Below are 26,955 nucleotides of genomic sequence, written 5' to 3'. Positions count from 1 at the left end.
TATGTTTCAAACAGTGTTCTAAGTGTTTTACAGGTATTCAGTTCCTCTTCACTGCAACCTTATAATGCAAGAGTATCCTAATTTCCTGATAGGCAAGGAAACAGAAGCACAGAGTCCACACGAAGCAGTACACTCTTCATCACTGTGCTGTACTGCCTCTACTTAGGTCAGTTGATAATTATCCAATGACAGGAAGACAGAAAGGAGGAGAATGGGCACCGGAATAGAGAGTGATTTCCAAAGGATGAAGAAAACTTTTGTGAAAAATTGATGAAAGCTGAGCAATGTAGACAGTAGTTAGTACCGTGGGCTCTGGGGTCAGACTGCTTGAGCTTCACTGCTCCTTAGCTGCGTGACCTTGGACAGATGACTCAGCATCTCTGTGTCTCAGTTTCTTTATCTATCAAGTACAGATAATTAATAGTATATGCCTATAGCATTGTGGTATGGCTTATCTCATTAAAATACTGATAAGTGTTCCTGACAAATAGAATGTACTCAGTAAATTATTCCTGTAACTAACATTTGGAAAAATGGCCCTTCTTTATGATCATGTTCCAAAAATCAAACATGAAGATTGTCTTAGGCCATTCTCCAATTTTGTTTGGATAATTTATTCTAAAAAACCTCCCACACTTGTTTCATTTTTATCCTCCTAAGAGTTAGCGCATGGTTGCTATGCATGACAATGACAAAAATGTTAAATAAAGAATGAAATAGACTTATTTTTCATTTTATTTATAAAACCTGGAAAACAACCCCCCACACATATACCCCATTAACTCTGAAATTTGGATTACTGTTTAATGGGATTCACTTTGTCACTTTCTTTTTTTCAGTGTTGATTATCTTCTGATAATGAAGACCTGTCTCTTGGGATGTTTGTGAGGATGAATGAAATAATACATGTAAAGTGCAAGGCATACAGAGCATACTCAATCCTTGTTGGTGACTCTTTTATTTGTTGTTATTTCTATTAGGTGGGAGTGGCAGGAGCAAAGGACACACATAAGAATGTGCGTGTTTTGTTCATTTCGTTTGTAGACATTGAGCGCCTACTCTGAGTCAGACCTGACACAGAGAAGGTGCATGCAGAAGGACGTGAAGTGAACAGGTCTCTCCCCATCTTCCTCTTCTCCCTACCATCTCTGCCTCTCTCTCACACACACACAGTCTTTCACACCCACACACTCTCTCTACGCTTACTCTCACTCACTCACTCTCTCAGAGCTAACAGACTAGTGGGAGAGTCAGAGGTAAAGACAATCATTGTACCCCCTGCTTCGTCAGTGCAGTAATGGCAACACAAAATCCATGTGAGTGTGGGGGGAGGAATAATTTCCTTTGCTTAGGGGTATTTGGAAGGTGTTGCTGAGAAGATGATATTTGGGCTGGATGAGAAGCCCCCCTGGCTCCAGCAGAGGAAGCTCACCTGCAGGGAAGGTGGTGTGGCGTGAAATGTAGGGCGCTGTGCAGATGTGAGGCTGTGATTGCCCAAGTCTGGGAATGTGGACATTATCCCCGAATTATGGGGAACCCTGAGAGTTGTTTTTCTCCTTTTGTTAACACAGATTTATTGAGGTATAATTGACATATAGTAAAATTCACCCTCTGAGGCTGCTCACTTTGAGGAGTTTTGACAAATGTCTGTAATCCTGTAACCCCCACCACCATCAAGGTATAGAATTTGCATCACCCCAGGAAGTCCTCTTGTGTAACTTTGCCGGCAGACCTTTCCCCTCAGCCTCTGACAACGCTGACCTGATTTCTGTCCTTTTCCAGAGTGTCATGTGGAGGCATAGTGTGTAACCTTTTATGTCTGGCTTCTTTCACTTAGCATAATGGTTTTGAGATTCATCCATGTCGTTGCACATATCGGTAGCTTGTTCAGGGAAGGTTTAAAAAATAAAAGAATGCCATGACGGTTCAGGAAGATGAATTGGCTAGTGGTGATGTATGGATTAGGGAGCGGGGCAGTGGCAGCATCCAGTCCAGTGAGAAGGATTGTAATTCAGGTGTGGGGCGGGGAGGCCAGAAATACGGTAGTGGCAGGGGAAATTGAGAAGAGGGGATTTGCAGAGCATCCTGCAAATAGAACAATGGAGCTACAAGTTGGAATGCAGGGTTTTAAAGAAGGAGTGAGGAGATAGGTTAGAAAGAATGGTGGGTTTAAACCTCCCCCTTCATAGCAGATGGGAAGGAGGAACGTGGATAGGTGGCTGCGTTGGAGCCTCTTGGAAAACCTAGGGAGCATGTCTGCGTGGGTGCAGGCAGAGGAAATCAGCCAGGGGAGAGAAGAACCAGAGGGGCTGGGAACGGCGGGATGGAGAAGCACCTTGTGTTAGCTGCTGTTCCCTGCGAGCTCAAGGGCGGACTCTGGCGGGAGCTCTGCCCTGAAAGTTGCTCTTGTTCATTCTGTTTTTGTCAGGAGGCTGGGGGCTGGAGAAACCAGTGTCGGAGTAATGTTTCTCTCAAGCTTTTAATTTTGTCTATATTTCAAGCTTTGGTAAAGCCATCATATCTCATAAAATATCTTCATGAGTTACAATATCTATAAGAATTTTGCCATTTTAATATAAGATGTATGATGACAATGATTTATGCGAACATGACATCTATTTGCGATAGTCTCTAATACATTTAGTAGAAAAGACTCTGCATTTAGATCAGGACCTAACTTTGTGGAAGAAAGCAATATATTTTTTTTCCTATCAGATAAACTTTCACACACTTCTGATCCTACCTCTGATATCTCAGTAAATGTTTCTTGCCCCTGGAAATCATTTACTTTCTCATAAAGAGAAGCATTCATAAAGAATACTAAGCTGTAGAGTATCTGTGGATTTTTTTAAAAATGTGTAACTTCAGGCACAAATGACCCACTTAAGGGTTATGATCTATGCGATGTAAGTACGATAAAATGGTAAAGTATGTGTTCATTCTCATTTATTCTGCCAATGGCAGTGGAGATTGTGTTTTAAATGCCAGAGAAAAATTGTGACTTAAAAATTCTAAGAATATGAAAAACATCCCACCTTTGAATTTTTTGTTTTAGTTTTGCTGCTTGAGAAGATAGAGCATGATGACGTGTGCAATAAAACATTGAAGATCACAGATTTTGGCTTAGCAAGAGAATGGCACAGGACCACCAAAATGAGTGCGGCAGGCACCTACGCCTGGATGGCGCCGGAAGTCATCAAGTCCTCGCTGTTCTCTAAGGGAAGCGACATCTGGAGGTAAGCACCATGTGTCTTGCTTTTGCAGATGTCCGCAGAAACTGCTGCCACGCTTCCTTTAAGTGAATCCCGAAGCAGTCTGTGGTTCTGCGCCTGAAGGGCAGTATACGCCTTTTCAAAGAAGGTTTTATGGTTTTGATCAAGACAGTTGTAATCGCAGTGAAACAGGTAACTTGAGATTTTTATTGTCATATCACTTCCATTTGATAGGAGAACCTTGTTAAATCTGAGGTTTGATTAAAACTGGTTATAATTTGAATTAAAGGTAATGCCAGCATTTTGTAAGGCCTGTCAGTAAATAGGAGTAAATTTTCACTTTAAGCAAAATTTTGGTTCCTCGTGATTCACAGAAAGAATATTAGCATGGAAGGAGTTTGAGAAAAAACTTTAGATTAGCCCCTTTGTTCTACAGATTGCATCATGTCAAGATTCAGGCTTCCACTTTGAGGATGGAGGTCCCAAGTGGGATCCCAAGTTAGCTGGGTTTTCGTTCAGCTGTGTCTCACTAAGGGGTGAAGACTCTTATCAGTAACAGAACAACAAAGAAACGTCGCTCTGTTTAATAGCTACGATGCACCGGGAGCTTACTTGCCTTTATTTAATGCTCATAAAATCCTGTGTGGCTAGTATTAGAATTCCAGGTTTTTTGTTGCTGATGTTTTCTAACAGCTTTATTGAAATATAATTCACAGATCTTACAGTTCATCCATTTAAATCGTACGGTTCAGTGGGTTTTAGTATATTAAGAGTGTTGTGCATCCATCCCCACAATCAACCCAAGGCAACCACTAATCTAAGTTTTGTATCTTTAGATTTGCTTATTACAACACGTGGTCCTTGTGACTGGCTTTTTTCAGTTAGCCTAATGTTTTCAAGATTCCTGTCCTACAATATGTCAGAATTCCGGTCTTATTTATGGTCAAATAATATCCCATTATCTGGACGTACCACATTTTGTTTGTGTGTTTGTCAGTTGATGGGCATTTGGGTTGTTTCCACTTTTTGGCTATTCTGAATAATGCTGCTATGAACTATCGTGAACACGTTTTTGTGAAGACGTGTTTTTGGTTCTCTTGGGTATATACCTCAGAGTGAACTTGCTGGGCCCTTATGGTGATTCCATGGTTCATCGTTTGAGGAGCTGCCAGACTGTTTTCCAACGCAGCTGCACCACTTCTCCTTCCCGCCAGCAGTGTAAGGGTTCTCATTTCTCCACGTCCTCGCCAACACTTATCTGGCTTTTGTTTCTAGCCATCCTGGTGGTTGTGAAGTGGTATCTCACTGTGATTAAAATTCCAGGTTTTTTGGGGGTTTTTTTTACATTAGAGAAAACTAGGGCTGAGAAAGGAAATATCACTTGCTAAGAGTCCCTTTCTAAGTGGCAGAACTGTTGTTTGAACCCAGATCTGTCTGACTTCCAAAGTCATGGTCAACAAAAATTGTTTTCCTGCTTTAATCATTGGACAGGCCAGCAGTTGGTCACGTCGAGTTAGTGGCAGAACCCCTGTTAGCATAAGTTCCAAAAAATTTCTTTAAATTTAAAGCTTATCCTACGCATTTAAAATATAATTTAATTGTCCTACTTATGGCTTGTAAGAAATTCATCAACTGTGTCATAGGTTCTATAGTATCTTAGGGCCGTTTTGAAAAACACAAATGCTTGAGCCTCCCCCTGGCTTAATGAATTAGACCCTGTGCTGGCGGAGCCTGAGCACGTGTGTCTTCATAAAACATTAAATGTGTTTTCCTTGATTTAATTACAATAATTTTCTGACCATATGATAATACCAAAATACTTAAGTGAAACAGGTGATTCAAGAAATTATACTTCAAGACTCAAAAAGCTAATAAAATATCATAAATCAATAGTACATTCAAAATAGTATTAGACTATAACCATTTCATTTTGTGTGCTTTTATAAACTATGTAATTACTAGCTATACAAGTGCTGTACAGTCTATCTAAATGCTTTGTAGCAACCTCATCTATTGTAAAATAGAGGAGAATCAAGAAGTAAGAAGAAAAAATTTCTAAAACCACTCAAAATGTAGGTCTTTGAGTCCATGCACTCATTGGAGCAGTCTTCTCTCAAAATCTATTTACTTCTAAGTCTCAGATTTACAAGTATGCTTACCTGATTTTCAGTAAAAGCAGCTATTTAGAAGAGGGAAGAGGAATGAATGCTAAGCTGGTCGTGGTAAAAAACGGCAGCTGAGAACAAAGTAGGTGACAGGAAGAAAAAAAGCATGAAATGCTATGAAAAGGACTAGAAACTAGTGACCTCTAGAGGCACCTAGTTGTGGAGCCAAGCATCCCCACACGTCTCCGGAAGGCATTAATATAAGCATACCAGAGCGCTAGGATGTCAGGATGCACAAGGGCGGGGAAGGCCATCCCTCTGAATTGTACATGCCCTGCTATAGAATCTCCTTTTATAATATTCCCATAAAAAATAATTTCATTCAAGAAACATTGCTTTCCTCTGTGCAGAACTGTGGACTAGTATATCTATTTAGTGTATTTCCTGAGCATCTTCCCCTCCTCCTTCCTGGTTATTACACTACAAGGTAACTTAGATCTTATGACTGAATTTTTACAGCATGTCCTGTGATTCCCCCGGTTTCAGAGAGTGGGTACCCAGGGCCCTGAGAGGTTAGGAAACTCCTCAGGGTCGTAAGACTAGTAAGGAGCAGACTCAGGTCCCAGGTGTGAGAGCGTGCTCCACAGCCCTTCATCATTAGGCTACTTGAGGTCTCGGAGAGCGCTTTGTCTATACTGTATCCTACCTAGTTTCAGAGAACAGAAAATAAGCATTACACTTTAGAAATAGTTCCATCAAAATAGTTTCATTTTTTCACGTTCGTTTTTAACTTTTGCCTGGAAAAATGACCTATCCTGAATCATTAATTCTCTGAAACTTCCAAGCAAAGTTACATGGTTGTTATTGTTTGTTTTAGCTTCGTTATTTGCTAATGAGAATAGCAAGGAAGCTTCTTAGAATTTAGACAATTTCCGGTTATTCTAAGAAGTTTTTGGTCCTCTGCTCTGAGGTGATTTTTGTTGATTTATCTATGAGTTAAATTTACTTATTATTGAAATTAAGATGTCTCTGCTAATAAACTGTAATATAGAAAATTTTCAAGAAACTAAACAGATAACCTTTGAAAAATATTGGATTCAACTTAATTGGTAATAGTTATAGCATTATATAATTTATACATGCTCTATTACACATTTATTTTTTTTTCAGTTTAGATTGGCGCCAGAACTAACATCTGCTGCCCATCTTTTTCTTCTCCCAAAAGCCCCCAAGTACATAGTTGTATATTCTAGTTGTAGGTCCTTCTAATTCTGTTATGTGGGACACCACCTCAACATGGCTTGATGAGTGGTGCTAAGTCTGTGCCCAGGATCCGAACTGGCGAGCCCCTGGGTCACTAAAGTGGAGTGTGTGAACCTAACCACTTGGCCACACTCGGCCAAAGGCCTAGCCCCTTACATGTTTCTTTTTTCAACTATAAAACAGTGCTTTGAGATGGTAGAGCAGATATCCTGTTATTTCGTATTTGAGTTAATTCAAGATCATCTTTAAGGGCCTTGTGAGTGGAGACGTAACTAGTAAGAAGTGATACTCCCAAAGCCCACACTCAGGTCTGCTGCCTCCAAATCCAGTTGTGTTTCATGGTGCGCTATAACTCCTCCTGTTCAGGGAGGAGCCCCGGGTCCTCAGGACTCAAATCTCTGTGTTCAGGGCCAGTAGCATATCAGCTGGATGATCCCCAAGGCCCCTTTGACTGGTCCAATCGGTTGTTTTTACATTGTTTTTCTGAATGTTTTCAGTAGATGGTCTCAAGTCCGATAGGCACTAATGCAGAGGTCTTTAAATGACAAGTTATCTATCCAGGATGACCTGAACCTGGAGCCCAGAGACTTTCCAGCTCTTTGTAGAGCAAGTCTTCTTCCTAGAGGGCTTTTTCTCTTGTATTAGTGACACGGTGCATCCTCGCATCTCTTAAGATCAGAAGATAATCTAAATTTCAAGCTTTTTTTTTTTTTTTTTACCTAAAGCTAATGAAGTTTTAAAAGATTAGGAAAATAGATAGGACTGTACTAGTTACATTAATAGAATTAAAAAAGTAAGTAAATGTGTGTTCCTTATATGCTTATGTGTTTCAATTTAAAGGCAAGTGAGTCGTCTGGAGTGACTCTAGTTTTTTATGTTTTCACAAAAGATAATTTGAGTGTACTTTATGTTTTGAAGAAGATGAAAGGGGAGACAGAGGTACTGACCTGTATCGTAGAAGAGACTGAGTATCTCTAAGGAACAAGGCTTATTTCCATGCCACTGTGTGCTACCTTGAATTGAGGCACCTTAAAATCTTAAACCTTAAATCTGTGGTGTGGATGTGGAGTGAAATTCTGTCCTTCGGCTTCATTTAAAAAATTCATTTAGAAGTCCTTCCATGTGAGTTTTCTTGTTCTTGTTTGTAATTACACTTGCCTTTGAAGAACTAAGGCAGTGGTGAACCCGCGTGACCTCTGCTGACCTTTAGAGAGCATGGCAGCTGAGGTGGTCCTTTGTTTTTACTCTTATTTCGCTTCAACTTTCTCCATTGCCAAAAAGAGATTTTGGGGGCCAGCCCCAGTGCTCTAGTGGTTAAGTTCGGTGTGCTCCACTTTGGCAGCCCGGGTTCAGTTCCTAGGTGCAGACTTATACCACTCGTCTGTCAGTGGCCATGCTATGGCGGCGGCTCAATACAAAAAGAAGAAGATTGGCAGCAGGTGTTAGCTCAGGAGGAATCTTCCTCAGCAAAGAAAGAAAAAGATTTTGTGTCCTACCAGCAGGCACCACGGAGCCCCACATTAATTTCTTTTGTCCATTACTGTTGAGTGATATGGTGGAAACATTAGTAACAAGTCTAAAATATAAAAGGAGAGGCATACAGATAAACAGTTTCAAAAAACTATTTAAATAGTATGATTCGATCTCAGTCCTGTGATGTGTGGCATGAGATATCAGTAGGACTAGAATCTTCAGTGTCATAGCAATCCTCAAGAGTTCTGTGTAGGTGTGGGAAAAATGAGGTAGAAGGAGCAACATCAAAACTCTTAAAACATTACTCTTAAAGTGTGGCCTGGTTCTGCACCCTGTTTAATTCAGTTATGTGCTGCCCCTAAGCTTTCCTGTTCACTAAGTAGTTTTCATTCCTATAACGAATGTTTAACTGATTTCTGGGAAGAAGTGTATTTGCATGTGTTTGCGTGTTAACTGGAAGAGCCCACCTCTCACCTTGGGGTAAGGGCCACTTATGGACTCTGTTGTAAGAGAAGATCCTTACTAGGAGCCGGCTGAAGGTACCGATGCATTTGCCTCACTGGTTGTGTCCTAAGGAAACAGCACTGTGCGACCCGTTTAACTTGATAACAACTTTGCTTTCTAGCTATGGAGTCCTGCTATGGGAACTGCTCACGGGAGAAGTCCCTTATCGTGGCATTGACGGTCTTGCTGTGGCTTATGGGGTCGCCGTCAATAAGCTCACTCTGCCTGTTCCATCCACCTGCCCTGAGCCGTTTGCCAAGCTCATGAAAGGTATTTGCACACATCCGTTTTTGTGTGTCTGGCGGGTAGGGAAGGGGACTTGCTCATTAGAACATCTGTGTCTTTAACTAGAAGAGTAATTCTGTGATTCTAATTTTCAAATGCTTGTAAGTAATTATTCTATTTTAAGAGTTGGAAACCTTGTCTTTGATGTCAGGTAAAGTTTTGATGAACTAAGTAAGTTAAAAACAATCCAGTTTTATCAGTGACTTATTTTTGTATAAAATTTAACAGAATGGTAATAAAGTTTGCACCACATACGCTAGTAGAGTTCAAAGACGATATTGAATTGGCTCCACATCTGCTGTTTTACCTCGTGATCAAAAATGTTTTACGTTCTTAACTGACATGGTTTTGCCATGGCTTTATTTGATCCTTATCTTTTAAAAATTAACTCCCTCTTTTTATAAGCAGCAAGTTGCCTTACTTCATTATTAGCCTATTTCTTAGAACCTCTCTTGAGACTTTGGTGTTCTTGGGTTGAGTTCTAGACTCTGTGTCAGGAAGTCATCTGGCCAGGGCAGCTTAGGCCCCGAAACACAGACTTCGTGATAAGGCTTGGAAAGCACACGTCCACATGTTACTGGTCATATAATATAAGCAAGAAGAGCCTTGTCTGATAGTAATTATTATGCATGCTGCTGACATGGACACTGTGTAAAATAAAATTTTCAAAATTATTATCAATAGATTTTAAAAATCTTCAGCAGACATGATCAACATGGGCTAATAATCCAAACTCTGCTCAGAAATGGAATTAATGTGATTCTTGCTTATTGTAGAATGCTGGCAACAAGACCCTCATATTCGTCCATCATTTGGCTTAATTCTTGAACAACTGACTGCTATCGAAGGGGCGGTTATGACTGAAATGCCTCAAGAATCTTTTCATTCCATGCAAGATGACTGGAAGCTGGAAATTCAACAAATGTTTGATGAGCTGAGAACAAAGGAAAAGGTGAGAGAGATATATATAATTGCATAATATACTCACATTTATGAAGATTGTGAAAACGAGTCAAGAACCACTCAGCATTATTCTAAAATATTTTCAGACATCAATATTTGTCGATTCTTGCTTTTCAATTAAAACAAAACAGAATTGTACTTGAAATGTGTACTTGGAAAGGAAACAACCTTTTATTAGGAGAACTTTCAAATGTTAAAAAAAAAAAAGACTAGCGTAATAAACCACTTGTATGCGTTAACCAGCTTCAATAATTGTCAATATTTTGTCATTTTGTTCATCTCATTTCCCCATTATCATCTTTTTTTTAAACTGGGTTATTTTAAGTTAAATCCTCGACTTACATCATTTTACCCTTAAATGATTCAATATGCATCTCTAACTGGTAAGAATTTTAAAAATAACTTTCTTGCCATTATTATCTTAAAAAGTGACAGTAATTCTTTGATGTCACGTAATACTCCATAGTCAAATGTCATAGTTTGTCTCAAATATGTCTTCTTACAGTTGGTTGATGCAAATCAGAATTTAAAGATATACAGGTTGTTTTTAATTATGCCTTCTGAAACCTGTTTTATGCTAGTCTACCTCCCAAAACCTCCTTTTTATCTCCAAGGCATTGCTTTGTTGGAAAAACTTGTAAATATGTAATTTTTGAACTTTTAATATGATGAATTAAGCTCTGGTTGGTTAATATATTTTAAAAAGAAGAAGAAAAAACCCTATATGTTCAGTACGATGAAGCTGCATTTGTGCTACTACCTCCAAAGTGAAATATGAGAAGTAAAAACACACCTAATTGAAGGCAGCCTTGTTGGGGAGTGAATTCAGTTAACTGATCTCTTCTGCCTGGTGACACGTGCCTGTTAACGGGCACTGAAGAACCCCAAGGTCAAGGCATGGTTCTGTGCTGCAGTGGCTGCAGTTACTTTGTTAAAGACATTTTGTACTACTTGAGCATTTTGAGGAATCAGGGTTTATTCTAGTTGTCCAAGTTGTATAATTGTTCAATATGTTAAATTCCTCTGCTGTGTGTGCAATGAATTTATGGGCCAAAGCATAACGTTGCAAGGTCTTGATAATCTTTATAAAGCCTTATAATCTTCCAGGAATGAATTTTTATACCTTATATATTTATGATTCTAAAATAGTAGAATTCTTTTTAAGTAGGCAGTAATGCTTTGCTAGCACAGGGTCCACTTGCTAATTCCAATTATGACATTGAAACATGGCATTGTAGTGTAGCCGAGAGTCATTCTCCCATGGCAAAGTTACCTTGGTTTACGTGGTATGGCTCTGCATTATATCTCTAGACTATCACATTGACCATGATACTAAAGGCCTGTAACCAACTGAAGTGCAAAGGAAAGGGCAAAAGAAGGAATAACAAGCTGTGCTTTGAATATATACTCATAAGCATTTCTTGAGCTAATATATATAATACTGTGCGGAATACCAAGACATGATATGCCCAAATTCTATCCTTGAGTAGCTTCTTCTACTGTCATTTTGCTGAACTGGCAATTAATGCAAGATATGTCATAGGTATTCCCCAAAGTGCAAATTTTCTTAAAAAGAAATATAATTTAAAAATGTGTCTATGGGGGGCTGGCCCGGTGGCATAGCGGTTAAGTTCGCATGTTCCACTTCGGTGGCCCGGGGTTCGCCATTTCGGATCCCAGGTGCAGACATGGCACCGCTTGGCAAGCCATGCTGTGGCAGGCATCCCACATATAAAGTGGAGGAAGATGGGCACAGATATTAGCTCAGGGCCAGTCTTCTTCAGCAAAAAAAGAAGGGTTGGCAGCAGATGTTAGCTCGGGGCTAATCTTCCTCAAAAAAAAAAAATGTGTCTATGGGAAAATTGTTCTTTCAATGTTATAATTTTTTCAGCGAGCATATATGACTATCTCTTGTGTGCTGGGAACAGTGTTAGAGTCCTAGGATACAAAGATGCATGATATGGCAGTCTGTATCCTGGGGAATGGTGCTTTGAATGCCAGGCCAGGCATCAGGACGTTGTTGACAAGTTTTGAAAGGGGGCTTGATGTACCTTCCTGGCACCAGTTTCCAGCCGAACACTGAAGTCAAAACTTCCTCCTCGCTCCCCCTCTGCCTTCCCTCATTCTGCTTCCTTTTTATCATAATGGGATTACTGTTCTCTTAGGTACCCAGTCTCAAAGGTCTTTGAAGGTACTTCTCGTGGTCTCCTATGTGACAAAGATTATCAGTGGTAATTCACTCCCCTAGTTCGTGCTGTCCTCACTTAGCGCCAGCATTACGGCAACAGCATCCTCCCTAGTTGCTCTGTGTCCAGTGTTGCTCCCCTAACTTATCCCCCACCACGAGTGACCCTTCTAAAATGCAAATCTGAGCATCCTTGCTTCAGCGGCCAACTCCAGTTCCTCATCAACTCCCTTTGTCCTTCCTTATTTACCTTCACTGTGTCCTCAGCCATACTGAATTCCTCTCAGTTCTTCTGGTGCCATGCACTTGACTTTTGGCCTTTGTATATGTTCTTTTTTCTGTTGAGGACAGTGTTCTCAACTGTCTCCTCCCTAGCTTTTATCCCCACCTCTCAATTGCTGGCTTCTTTGTTTTCAGTCCTTCAGAGCTCCCTTCCCTCCTCTGCTGCACCAGATAAACTGTCTGTCGTAGTATCCTGCACTTCCTCATCGTGGCTGGCACTAGAGTCATACTTTATTATTATCTGTTTATTTAATTGTTTTTGGTCTGCCTTTTCTGCTGGATAAGAACTTCATGAGCTTTGCTATTCATTCTTGGTCGTTTCCATCCACAGCATTGAACAAAGTACTCAGTACATGGTACGCATTAAATAAATACATTAAATAAACCTCAGTAAGCTTTCTTGATTTGTTCCTGATATGTATTTTATTAGGTGAGAGATATTAGCAATTAGTATTATTACTGTTTTAAGTGAAAAGGGAATTTAAAAGTATAAGTTTTATGAATTCTGTTATGACTCTTATGCTATAAAAAGCATACAACTCAGCTGTTTAACTTCTGGTTATATGTTCTTGAGAAACACACATGCACATAAGGAAATTAAGGTTATTCACTTAAGTATTATTTGTAATAGTGAAAAATTGGAAACAACCCCAATATACATTAATATGGGAATAAGTACCTAAAGTGTTATATATTCGTACAGTGGAAATCTGTATAGTAGTTAAAAGGAATGAACTCTAGCTACATGTTTCAACATGCATGAATCTCAAACATAATATTGGGTGGAAAAAGCAAGTTGCAAAAGAAGAGTTACATTATATACCATTTATGGGACTTTATAAAACAGTACTATTCAAATGTACAAAAGGTCTAAAAGTATAGGTAGAAGAAGGATGCAACCAACTTGAGAACAGCAGATCTGAAGAGGGGTGGCATAGCATAGTCTGACGCACAGAGGACTTTAACACGTCCGAAGACGAGAAGGTAAAAATTAGCATCTGTTAAATAGCGAGGGTGAGTGCGTAGATATTTGCTGTTCTCTCTAATTGTAGCGTATTTTAAATATTTCATAGTTTAAAATGATTAAAAATAAAGGTTATAGAGAAATATGTAAGCTGCTGAAGTCATTTTTTCCCTGTAAAGTCATATTTTTAAGCTGTAGACTTATAATTCACTCTCTTCCTTAGATCTTTCAGTGTTTTGTAAGTTGAAAAATACACAACGGGCAAATGCAACCTTCGACCCTGCCATTGCCAGTGTATACATAGAGCTCATGTAATAGGAGATAACAGTGCTGTTTGATTCTGCTCCGATCGTATTCAGTGCTGTGTTTGATTGTGGGCACCAGATTTTAAAGAGACTCCCAAGGAGCAGGGCAGGAAGGCAGGAGAGGAGCCTGGAAACCTGAGCAGGCAGAGGACAGAAGTGGGGGTGGGGGGTAGATTGTGGGGGCTACCCTCGAATACTGGAAGAACTTTCTAGTAGACGAGGGAGGAAATATGTTTCATGTTGTTTCAGACTTCAGAAGTAGGACCTCTTGGGTGAATACTCCAGGGATTAAAATCTGCTCCCCGAATCAACAACTTTCTGACGTTTGGCGCTGTCTAGCTGTGCAGCAGACCCTGCGTCAGCTGCTCAGCTCCTTGCCTCAGAGAACTCCAGTAGACTGCAGGGGACAGCTATGTGGGGTTCTAAAAGTGATGGTGATACACCCTCCGCTCCCTTTTTTTTAATATTAAGTCTTTAGTGGAATTCCAAAATCTATAGCAATCTAGTGTGGTGGTGAAGACCCAGGACTGAGCCAGACAGCTGGGTCGGAACTGGGGCTGTGCCCTTTGCTGACCTATGACTGTTCTCTCCCTGCCTCCTCCTCCACCTCCTCCTCCTCATTTTCATTAAATCTCCCTGGGGATCTGGTGTGTGGGGGTGGGGAGGGGCTGGTGCTTAAATGAGTAACTACCAAAGTGCTCAGAGCAGTGCCTGTTAGTAAGTGCTAAATAAGTGTTAAGTGTTAAGATTTAACCTCAGAACAAAGAAAGGGGTGGCTTTGCCTGCAGCCGGGGCAGGTTCTGGCAGCCACCCCCGTTCCGGGCCCAGGCATTCTGAGCCATGATGCTTGAAAATGACGGACTGGATTACTTTTTAAATCCTGCCGTTCTCTGAAGGATTACTATCAGAGAGATTATGAATATGTTTCTCGGAAACTTTAATACATTTTTTTGACTTACAGTGATAAAGACTGATTTTCTTTTTAGACTTCCCCAAATTGTTTTCAGGAATCCTAAAGTGAAATGTTTAGTAGCAAAGACAACAAAGACTTGGAGGGGATGGGAGAGGGCTTAGAGAAAGAATAAAACTTGAAATCACAGAATTTAAAATTTGGAAGTGATGTTATTACTAATCCTTATTTTAAACTATTTTATTTATTTCTCATTATTGGTAATTATTTATAAAACTGCAGGTTAGGGGCATATCCAGTGAGTTAATTCTTTTTAAATGTGGTGTAAAAGTCAAAAAGCTTGCTTCAAGGTGGGATGTGTGCCCTTTCTCTGTTTTGAGGTTTATAGGAGTTTCTTTGTTATCTTTGGATTCGTTTTTGAGCTATCCTATAGTGGTACCTTTCCTTTTTCTTTGTATATGATTTTTGTGCTCCTCCTTGAAATACAGCATAAGAAGTATCTTCTGAGCCTTTGATTTACAATTAAAGGATACATAACGCTTTTTTTGCTCAGAGGTTTCTAATTGCATCTTTTTTGATGGAGTCAAAAGCACAGTATGTGCTCTGTCTGCCTCTATCGTTCACTGATTGCTTAAGGTGGGAGGCGTCAGACTTGGAATTAATGGTGAGTGACTTGGCTGTGCTCTGTGTTATTCAGTGAGCTGTGGCCTCCATAGGTACCGGTTCCTCCCTGAATTCCGACCTTCTTATCTCTCTGTGGCTGTCTGCGTGCACTGGGTGCATGCACCTGTCTTTGAGCCACTGTGCGAAGGCATGTCGCTGTTAATGATTGACGTCTACTGCCAGGAACCTGGCTTTGCCATTAGTAGAATGCCTGTGTCAAGCAATTAAACAAATACTCCTGCTTGCTAATCTCAGCAACCGAAAGAATTTTTTGTGTGCTTCATAATTTCAAAGTATTCAAAGGAATTCTAATACCCCAGACTTTCTCTCCTTTTTTCTTTTCAGTGTTCTAAAATTCAGTGAGAAAGAAGAGTACTTTGGATGCTTTCTCTTTGATCTTCTTTTTCTGTCTCATGAAGTCGTAGGCAAGTGATTTTTTTCTTCATAGAGTCGTTGCAAGGGGATTCACATTTTAGCCTGGGACCTGGATTTAAAAGTGGTTTCTTATTCAGTTACTGTAGTAGTAACACACAGAAAGCCTGACTGAATTTGCTGCCCTTATCGCTTCCTCATGCCATTCCATTTCACAATGGCTAATTGGATTGATATCAACACCGCTGAAAACTAATATCTTAACAAAAGGGCAGACAGTAGTGACTAAGAAATTGGAAGTTGACTGGAAATGATCCTCTGCCCCAAATGCACTACAGTTAAATCTCCAAATTGGACAAGCAGATAGGAGAAAGCCACCAGTTAAATAATGGATTCCAGAATTTTTTTTAGCAAGTGACATTTTCTTCTTCTCTTTTTTCTTTTTAAGTAATAAATAGTAATGTATGTCTGGCACAAAGTAATAAAGAGCTACTGATCTGCTCTTCAAGAATCAGCTGGTTCATATTAGCAGCAGTGATTTGAATATCAGTTGGTCTTAAGTAAATCATTTCTCATAATTTTGTTTATGACCATTGTTTAGAAAAACTCATGTTTCAAAGATGAATCAAAGGTGAAACTTTGGTGGACTTGAAATTTGGAATCCATAAGTTTGGAATTAGTTTGATCTGAATAAATAAATTTTTGGTTTTTAGAGCTCTCTAGTCTCTTCTTGATATTTATTTATTTATGGAAGGATAGCCTTCTGTTTGTTTCCTCTATGATAATTGTACTGACAGATGGCTTCCCATTATTCTTTGAGCCCATCTGTAAAATGCCAAGGGATTAGCAGACTTGAGTTGGCATTTTAGTCCCATGGTTCAGCTCTGGTTTCTTCCATGAGCCTGCATCCTACAGTGTTTCTTCGTGCATCAGTATTTTGGAGGTGGGCCTGTGTAAAGTGTGGCCTGCTACTATAAAATCTGACATGTTTGCGCAACACTCATAGCTGTCAAAACTCACAGCCCAAAGCTCTACCTGAGAACGTGGAGTTTCTAACAAAGTTTTTGGTAGTTAGGTATTCTAAGATTAAGTTTGTCCGGAGCAGTGGAAATAAAAGTTTGCAAAGGCCTTGATTTCTACGTGAGTGCTTGATTTAGTAGCAGGATAATCTAGAAGAGAAAGTAATTCAACACTAAAAGCAATATTTATGTCTCTGGTAAAGTACAGAACACTTTACAGAAATGAAATAAGAATGGGATTTAAAAACTTTGTGGCATTCTCAGCTTTACTGTTGAATAATTTTTTTCCTAATAGATGTTCAGTTCATAGATGTTCTGTTTCTCAGGAGTTCTCTAGTTTTAAAACCAAAACTAAGAGGAGGTTAGATTTTTAATCAGTAAGTATTGTGACAGAGGGACTTTTATTTAGCTATTTCATGATATCTGTGTATAAAGTGATACCTCCCATTCATCCATGGGATCCTGAGAAGTTCTTTGTCTACTGAATATACTTATTCTGTTGGCTTACAATTTTAGAGAGGTCTGGTTTTAATTTCTGATGAGCCTCCAACTGACTCGACACATTAGCTTTGTTTTTTGCCATAATCTCTCCACCAAAATGTTTTAATCTCTAAGCAAGTTCTTAAATGCCCTAAGGAAGTCCCTAAGTGAAGAAATCTGAACTGCAGTCTGTTGTAACTAGAATAATTATCCTTTAATTAGCCAAGCTTTAACTTTTGGCTTTATTTTAAAATTGGCCATTCACATCGATACTCTGTTGCTATGTGTCCATTTTATGTGTTAGGTGATTATAAAGGCTAGAAATGAAGAGAGAGAAATCTTAAAACAAGATTTAGGGGGCCGGCCCAGTGGCATAGTGGTTAAGTTCATAGCGCTCTGCTTCCGCAGCCTGGGGTTGGCTAGTTCAGATCCTGGGTGCAGACCTACACACTGCTCATCAAGCCGTGCTGTGGCGGCATCTCACATAGGAGAACTAGAAGGACTTACAGCTAGGATATACAACTACATACTGGGGCTTTGGGGAGATAAAATACAAATCAGATTTTAAAAATTTGCGGTTTAGGATCATAAAACTGAAAGTGCAAGATGGAGCCTGTGCACAGGCTTTGGTGTCAGTCCGAGTTGGTGATGTTCTGGAAAGGTCTTAGCCCTGATCCCTTGACTGCCAAGTGGGCCGCCCCGTGAGGACTCGAATGACCAGGTGGGTGGACTGTGGGAGAGGCACCTTCTCCTCCCTGCTGATGTTGGTGTGACTCTGTTGCAGGAGCTGCGGTCCCGTGAGGAGGAGCTGACCCGCGCCGCCCTCCAGCAGAAGTCTCAGGAGGAGCTGCTGAAGCGGCGGGAGCAGCAGCTGGCAGAGCGCGAGATTGACGTGCTGGAGCGGGAGCTCAACATTTTGATATTCCAGTTAAACCAGGAGAAGCCGAATGTGAAGAGGAGGAAGGGCAAGTTCAAGAGAAGTCGTTTAAAGCTCAAAGATGGACATCGAATCAGTTTACCTTCAGGTAGGATTTTGTACCCATGTTTCGTAAGACTCTCGTATGTCATCCCTTTAAACAGCTTGTTTGTTTCACCACAACTGGGAAGAGATGGGGGAATGAGATTTTCAAACCTTATAGAAATAAGTAGCTTCAGTTCTTGCTTCAGTTCACGGTCGTGAGGTAATGACCTCACAAGTGTTCCCGGGTGAAACAGCACGCAGCGTGCATTGCGGTAATTCATGCTGAGCATTTAACTTTCAGCGTACTTTCTTATTAATGGATTTATCCATTTACTCCTTTTGAAATCAAGGCAGAGTTCCTTTTTAGCTGATTGCCCTGAACCAGCATTACATGGCATCGTGAAAATCTACAACAATAAAACTATTCCTACTTTATCGTTAAATTTATTGCTTCTGCAAGGATCTATAATGTTATCCGGTAGCTGAGTTCATTTGGGACACTCATGTTGCTGTTAGCATCTTAAACAAAAAATATCAAGTACTTCAATTACATGCCTGCTTTCCTCTGAGGGCTTAAAATCCTTAAGATAGAAAACGAACAGTAAATCTAGGGAAGCTTTTAAAAATATTTTTTAAACGTTGTGACAATAACATAAAAAGATACATGTGTTGGGAGAAACTCAACAGAATAGAGTATAACAAACATATTAATTCACGAAATTAAGTTCTTTAATATTATGTGTAATGCTTGATTTAAGGAAAACCAAATAGCTCTGTGACTCATTGTAATACCAGGGCAGAATGGTGACAGAACAAGAGCCGGCTGCACTTTTATAGAATGTGCGTTAGATATCTCTGTATCTGTATCAGCCTGTCTATTTCTCTATGTATGTATTATCTACTGGAGTGTTTTATAGATTCTAGTGTTTCCCTAAGGTGTTTGTTAACGGCATGGAAATTTGATTTAAATAACAATCCTGACAGATTTGTTTGATTTGAAGTATGTATAAATTGTCTTGTGAAATACTTATTATGAAATACTGGAAGCTTTACAGCGTACTGTGGCTTTTTAGGTTATTGCAGGAGTCCTCAGTTGATCAGAAAATTGCCAGTGTGGAGTAGTAATGAGACCACGGTATACATTATTGATTATTTGGTTTGATGAGGTGAGAATAGGCAATGGGTCATTATTCGTTTTACCTTTGACCTCTCTAGGTGGAAAAAAAGGTAGTTTTCCAGGTTCTCTTCTGATATTTGCTTTTAGCCCAAGTGCAACTTGGAGGACCACTGACTGGATCATCTTGTATGTCAGATATAGTTTAAAATAGTCTATTTTATTTATGATGAGGCTTCTGCTTTCACGTACAGATGATAGAAAAACTCGGGTAGTCCATGTGAGTTTTCTTCTCGTTTTTAGCTCTATCAGTATCCTTCTGGGTTATGACTATTATCATAATTAGTATTCGTTGAGTCCCTTGGAACACTTTGGGATGGGTGGCTAATGATAAACTGATGGCAAATAAACCTGGGGGAAAAAATAAAATCATTCCGATGATTCTTTAATCTTCAAAGGGAGAGTGATTAAGTAAAATATCTCAGGATTCCTGAGGTCAAACTTTCACTCGTGTTTTTCTCCTCAAATGTTGCTTGGCTAATACCTTGCATTTATTCAAAGCAGACTGAATATATTTGACTATTTTTGTTAGATTTATATTATTACTGGATTGCACGATTTGGCTTTGTTTCTCTTTCTGAGAATAGAGGGGACATTTTAGTTAAACATTTATTTACCTTGTGGCACTTAACAACTTTTCAGTTAAGAACTAACCAAAAAGTCTACTGCTATAATCCTAATCCATCCTGAAGGAATGAAATTCGGCTTCTGTAATTTAGTGTGGCAGTTACCGCTTCTGCCCACAGAGTGGCGCTATATTGCTGTGACTGTTGCCTCTATGGCAGCTCTTTTTCTCATTAGAATTCGCTGACTCTGCACCCCCTCCCCCACCCCACCCGCCACACAGTTTCCTAGCACAATGTCCCAAAGTAGGACACACATCCAGAGAGCCGGAGAGAAGAATGATAACTATCAAAATAATTATTTTTCTCCTTCAGGAATTTTGCTTAGTATAGAAAAGAAAGCAATTATTTGTGCCTTGAGTTCAAAGGAGTTGGCTGATTCCAGTAATATCATCTGCTAGAAAACTCTTTGAGTTACCAAATTTTAGTACAATTTGATGGTACGCTGCTAAGGAAGAAACATCGGATAGGTAATAGTTTTGCACAGTGGTGGTACCTTCCTTTCAGCAGACCAGATTACTTAAACCCCTTTTGCAGGATTTTTGTTTATGTGTAACCAGTTTACAACATCTCACAGAAATGTATTTGAGACTCCTACAAACTGGCCCTTAATACTTGTAAATCTTTCAAAAATTTGTTATTAAATGTGAATAATTGTCTAATTATTGTCATTTTGTCCTTCAGAATCACTGATGGTAACTTTCAATCTTATGACTATTTATGGCTATGATGACTTCAGAATCATTGATGATAACTTTTAATCTTATGTCTATTTGTAGCTATGGTGACTTATTGGTAGAAACCTCAAATGTACTTATTCTTGCTGGCAATCCTTCATGGGTGGCTACCAAATAACGAAGATAAATGCTTACAAAATGAGATATCATAATGTAAGATTGCAGTTTTTAAAGTATACTTCCTGAATTCTTGGAATTTCCTGGAATTTGTAGAAAGAAAAAGAATGGTCATGGTAGATATTTTTATATCGTGACCACTTTGTGTCACTCCCTCTGTCTTGTGTTTATTTTGAACCAAAGTTGTGGTTTTTGAACACAATAAAACAAAGCAGAGAGGTGTTAAAGGCTTCAAAAGTTGGCATGTCTCTAAAGCACTGGCATTCTAGCTCAGCCACTTCAGAAGTGCCAAAAGCCGGCACAGCCCTCTGCCTCCCGTGGGTGAGCGTGAGAGCAAGTGCACGCACGTGTGCAGGGCAGAGACGGCAAAGGCCGCATGAGGATTCTCTGAAGAATGCTACCACTTTCAGTTAAAAATGACTATTCCCACTGGGGCCACGTTAGCTTCCTTAATGGAACACAAATATTGCCAATAAAAATGTAAGTATTTTACCCCAAAGCCTGTGGCCCGTTTGATAATCTGCTATGAGCAGATATCTTGAGAACAATTATTCCAGCAAGTACAAAGAAAAACTGAACATCAGCCAGGGTCAGTTAACAATTCAGCTTTAGTTTTCCTAAAGGCATAACTGGAACAGCATCTACCTTTCCCTGCTTCGTAGGGACAAGGATGTTTATAATAAAGAATATTTTCTTTATGTCTAAAACAGAGAGAGTGATACGTGGAATCTAAAAATGCAAACAGAAGCCAAACTGAGCTCATAGATGCAGAGAACAGGTGGGTGGTTGCCAGAGGCAGGGGTTGGGGGGTCGGCGAAACGGGTGAAGGTGATTTAAAGGTACAAACCTCTAGTTCTAACATAAAAGTCCTACGATGTAACGTACAGCACGGTGACCACCGTTAATGATACTGTATTGTATATTTGAAACTTGCTAAGAGAGTAGATCTGAAAAGTTCTCATCACAAGAAAAAAAAATTTGTAACTAATATGGTGATGCATGGTACCTAGACTTACTGTGATCATTGCGCAGTATCGAACCAGTATGCTGTACACCTGAAACTAATATTATGTTACGTGTCAATTATGTCTCAATAATAAAAGAGAAAACACACACATACAAAACCCACAAAGAGGGCCCCTACTCCTTGGATGAAAGTATTTACACGTTTTCAGAAGATCAGAAGCACTCTGAGTCTTAGGAATTGTTAAAATCCAGCCTTTTGCCCTTGCTACTCCTCCTTGCCCTTACAAACGTTCCGTGCTGGTTACTGGACCTCTGCTAAGTATCTCTTCTTCCATCATTTGTCCTCGCGATTTGTCCTTCAGATGCCGTGGCCTGGCTCTGTGTTCTGGTCGGAGGCTTGCAAGAGCCCGCCTGCCTTCTGCTCTGGGCTGGAGGCTCCTCCTGCTGTAAAAGCTGACGGAGAATTTGCTTCCATGGGGTTAGGACACATCACAGGGCTAGCTGAACCCTTATAAAGCACTTCAATCTAAAATAAACTGTTTCGTATCTGTGGGTAAGAGTATTTCTTTTATTTACCATCTCCTCTCCACCCCCCAGATCCAGCCAGTCATCGTGTCCTGCTGAACTGTTTCCTTGCATCCAGTCTTTGCTTAAACTGCTCTGCCTGGTCCAGTCTTTTGTAATTTCTTACTGGGTAGATGAAGGAAGCCTTCCATCTGATACTTCATTTCCATTTGCTTTTCTTCCAGACCAGCTCTCACCCTTCTATATGTTTCTCAGCAATTAACTTGAAGCACCAGTTTGATCCTGTTGCAAAACCTTGCACATTTTCTCATCTGAGGATCTACCATGAACCGAGTACTAACGATTACAATAAAATAAACATGATCTCTGCCCTCAGGTTACTTATAATCTTAAACAGAGAAAATATTCATTCAGCAAAGATTTACTAAGCAGCTTTTATGTGGGAGACCCTGTGCCCTTTGGAATGGGATCCAGCCGTGATGGAGACTGTGACGGCCCTGCCCATACAGAGCTGACATTGTATTGGGGGAGGAGGGTGAACCTGAAGCTAATAATTAAGCAAATACTTATTTGCCTGCTGTAATTATTAACTGGTGTGAGGGAAAAGTCATATGACAGTGATTAGAAGACAGATGTCACTGGTGTACGAGATCATAGAAGGCTTCCTAAGGAACTAACATTTAAATTGAGACTTAAAGTAGGAATTTACCAAATGCAGAGGGGAAAGGAAGAGAGTAGGCAGAAAGCACGTGCAGAGAAAGCTGGGTTTCTTCCAGGAACTGAGAAAAGACCCATGTGGTTTGACCAGGGGTCAGCAATCTATGCCCCATGGCCAAGTCCAGCCTACCACCTGTTTGGTACAGCCCACAAGCTATGAATTTTGCACATTTTTAAATACTTGAAAAGAAGAAGGAAAAGAATATTTCATGATTCACGCACATTATATGAAATTTAAATTGGAATGTCCATAAATAAAATTGTATTGGAACACATTCATGTATGAATTGTAGATGACAGCTCTCTCGCTACATCAGCAGATTTGAGTAGTTGTGACACAGACCATATGGCCCACAAAGCCTAAGATATTTGCTGTCTGGCCCTTTACAGGAAAAGTTTGCTGACCCGTGGTATAGACCACAGTGAGTGATGGGAGAAGGGGGCAAGATGAGGCTGGAGTGGCAAGAAGAACCCAGACTCAGACCTGCAGGGGTTATAGAGTATTTTACGATTTTGATCTGTAATGTAAGAATTACAGGCAGCCTTTGAAGGATTTTAAGCAGGGGAATGACAGGGTCAGGCATGCATTTTTAAAAATGCTTCTGGCGACTGTGAGACAGACCAGAGGGGCAAAAGGGACATGCAGGGAGATGGACGGAGAAGATGCAGCAGCGTTGGCATGAAATGATGGTGGCAGTGCAGAGGGAGAGAACAGAAAGGATCATAACACGTGCTGTGCATTTATTGTGTCCTGAGCCCTGCACTAAATATTTTCTATACTTTTAAAAAATTTTTTTAAGTATGCTTTTTTTGGTGAGGAAGATTGGCCCTGAGCTAACATCTGTCTCTCATCTTCCCTTTTTTGTTTTTTTTCTCCCCAAAGCCACAGTGCATAGTTGTATATCCTAGTTATACGTCCTTCTAGGTCTTCTGTGTGGGACGCTGCCACAGCATCGCTTGATGAGCATATGTCCACGCCCAGGATCCAAACTGGTGAACCCTGGGCCACCAAAGTGGAGTGCACGAGCGTAACCATTTGGCCATGGGACAAGCCCCTATACTTTTTTGTATTTAATTTTTCATGGCTGTCCCATGAAGTAGGAATACTTGTTTCTTTCCAGTTTTGTAAATGAAGATGGTGAGACTTAAAGAGGTTGTTACTTTTCCGAAATGCATACGGCCAGTGAGTGGTAAACTGGGATTCAAATGCAAGTTTTCAAACTCCAGAACCTACAATATAAATTTCTCAACTGTAACTCTAGGAAGAGTATACAACACAGATTTTACAAGATAGTCTTTGATTGGATGTGGAGGCTCAGGGAGAAGACAATATCAAAGCAAATTTTCAGATCTCGGGCATGAATAATTGAGTAGATTTTTTCCTACCAAATTCCAATTTCTCCTCATTTCAAATACCACATGGTTCCTTAAAGTTCTTTAAAGGATAATTTTCGAAAAGGTAAATTATAGCTCCCTTGCAAATATGAAGTGAACATGTGTCAAAGATGTTATTCAACTCATTAATTAATGAGGAAGCAGTTGAAATTGGTTCAGATGAGAATTTGAGGAGCTAAGTGTTTATGGGCAGTTTAATGAAGGCATGTTAGGATTAGATCATTAGGCTAAGTGCAAACCTGGGTAATGCCCACTGTGGCAACAAGCCGTCACCTCTGGGATTCTTTTATGCCAGAGAGAAATTATTTTCATCGTCCCCAGACAAAATCTGCAAGTTAACCTCTGCCCCTACTGAGTTGCAAAAATAGTCCCATCGATAGAAAATCAATCAAAGGTGGAGATCAATCAAAGAACGCCCACGAATTCCTTTTACCAGTGTCTAAGTTTGCTATAAGTTTTCTGATAGGTAACAGAGTTTTCCTAAACACTCTCCTCTTCCCTCTGGTAATATTACTGTTTCTTCCATTTATTGCCATAGATCTTGGCGTCTCTCTGTCCTGACGCCTCCCCTATGTTACAGTTAGGTGGTAGTGACTGTCGGTATAGGGTGCCTTGACCACAAAGTGCTTTTAACTGTAGGGGGCAAAGTTTTCCTTGACCCTCTTAGACTGGCTGGGTCTGAAAATTAAACTGACAAAGAGAGATAAACAGGGGAAAAGCATAAAAATTTATTTAATATGAATTTTACATGACATGGGAGCCTTCATAAGAAAATAAAGACCAAACAGACCTGAGTATTTGTATGCTGAGTTTGAAGATTGGAGTGTCATGTAGAAATGTGACAGGTTCAGAAGTTTTGGGGCAGCATGTCCTGAACCCCACATAATCTATGTTTTCTATTTTAGTCACCACAGCAGCCCTGGGAGATGCTTGTCGTTTCTATCTAATGGTTGAGGAGACAAGCTCAGAGAGGCTGCTCACTGGTTTGAGGTCCATAATTGTTAGTGACAGAATCAGGCCTTACTTAAATGCAGGGTGTCTCCTATCTCAATTTTGTTTTTAACTGTGTCAGACTGAATGAAGGTAATTCTTCCTTCCCAGAAGATGTGAGTTCTACAAGTACTCATTAATATTTCGTTTTTCTGTGAGTGTGAGTGTGTGTGTGTTCTCTGGACCTAAGATGTCATAGAGTCTGAGTTATTATTTATTGACTTGACCCCTGAAGGGGAAGATAAATAAGAAACTAAGAAACAGACTCCGAGATACACTTCATTCCTAACTGTCTGCAAATTTACGCTTTTATTGCTTTGTGCTCAAGAAGTGGCTGTGAGTATAACTTAAAACCGTGAAGTCTCAGTTCTCACTTTTTTCCATATCCGACAGATTTCCAGCATAAAATAACTGTGCAGGCCTCTCCCAACCTGGACAAACGGCGGAGCTTGAACAGCAGCAGTTCCAGTCCACCCAGCAGCCCCACGGTGATTCCCAGACTCCGAGCCATACAGCGTAAGCCTGCTCCTCCGGCGCGGGGCCTCCGTGCTGATTTCTGTTCTTAATTGACTTGGATTCAAGTTAAGCAGACATGTTTTGTAGCTGGTTGTAACGAAGCAAGCATGTGACATTTATTAGGTATCACGACTGTTTGGAAAACAAAATTTGTTCTTACATTTCGTAGTCTAATTTTGTTTTTATTGAGGTACAATTGACATAGAGCATTATGTTTCAGGTGTAGAACATACTGACTCGATGTTTGTACATGTTGCAAAATGATCCCCGCAGTAGGTCTAGTCCACGTCTGTCACCGTGCATAGCTACAGAATCTTTTTTTCTTGTCATGTGAACTTTTCAGACTTACTCTCTTAGCAACTTTCAGTATGCAGCACAGTGCTGTTAACTGCAGTCGCCATGCTGCACGTTACATCCCCATGGCTGATTTGTTTTACAGCAGGAAGTTTGGCCCTTTTGACTCCTTTCACCCGTTTCACATACCCCTCACCTCTAGTAACCACCAGTCTGTTCTCTGTATCTGTGAGGTTTGTTTTGTTTTTGGTTTTGATTCCACATATAAGTGAGACCATTTGGTATTTGTCTTTCTCTGTCTGACTTATTTCATTTAGCGTAATGCCCTCAAATGTTGTAAATGGCAAGATTTCCTTCTTTATGACTGAATAATATTCCATTGTATATATGTGCCACATTTACTTTATCCATTCATCCGTCGATGGACACTTAGGTTGTTTCCGTACCTTGGCTGCTGAGCATAATGCTGTAATGAACACAAGGGTGCATATGTCTTTTCAAGTTAGTGTTTTTGTTTTTCTCAGAGAAATACCCAGAAGTGAAATTGCTGGATCATATGGTAGTTCTATTTGTAGTTTTTTTGAGGAACCTCTATACCATTTTCCATAGTTGCTGCACGAATTTATATTCCCACCAACAGTGCACAAGGGTTCCCTTTTCTCTACATCCTCGCCAACACTGTTACTTCCTGTCTTTTTTTTTTTGAGGAAGATTAGCCCTGAGCTAACTACTGCCAAACCCCCTCTTTTTGTTGAAGAAGACTGGCCCTGAGGTAACATCCATGCCCATCTTCCTCTACTTTATACGTGGAATGCCTACCACAGCATGGCTTTTGCCAAGCAGTGCCATGTCCACACCTATGATCCAAACTGGCAAACCCCGGGCCACCGAGAAGTGGAACGTGTGAACTTAACTGTTGCACCACCAGGCCAGCCCCAATTTCTTGTCTTTCTAA

General features: G+C 40.1%; 1 protein-coding gene across 1 annotated transcript in view; it reads left to right on the top strand.

Moving 5' to 3' along the window:
* MAP3K21 (mitogen-activated protein kinase kinase kinase 21) overlaps positions 1–26,955 on the top strand; it is a 56,011-nt gene that overhangs the window by 13,817 nt on the left and 15,239 nt on the right. The window contains exons 2-6 of the mRNA XM_008527499.2: positions 3,056–3,236; positions 8,679–8,827; positions 9,619–9,794; positions 17,770–18,010; positions 25,584–25,706. Of these exons, the coding sequence (XP_008525721.2) occupies positions 3,056–3,236; positions 8,679–8,827; positions 9,619–9,794; positions 17,770–18,010; positions 25,584–25,706 (870 nt within the window). The remainder of the gene's footprint in view (positions 1–3,055; positions 3,237–8,678; positions 8,828–9,618; positions 9,795–17,769; positions 18,011–25,583; positions 25,707–26,955) is intronic.

Source organism: Equus przewalskii, chromosome 1 (genome assembly GCF_037783145.1).
Source record: "Equus przewalskii isolate Varuska chromosome 1, EquPr2, whole genome shotgun sequence".
Lineage (NCBI taxonomy): Eukaryota > Metazoa > Chordata > Mammalia > Perissodactyla > Equidae > Equus > Equus przewalskii.
This window is presented reverse-complemented; position numbering and strand designations above follow the sequence as displayed.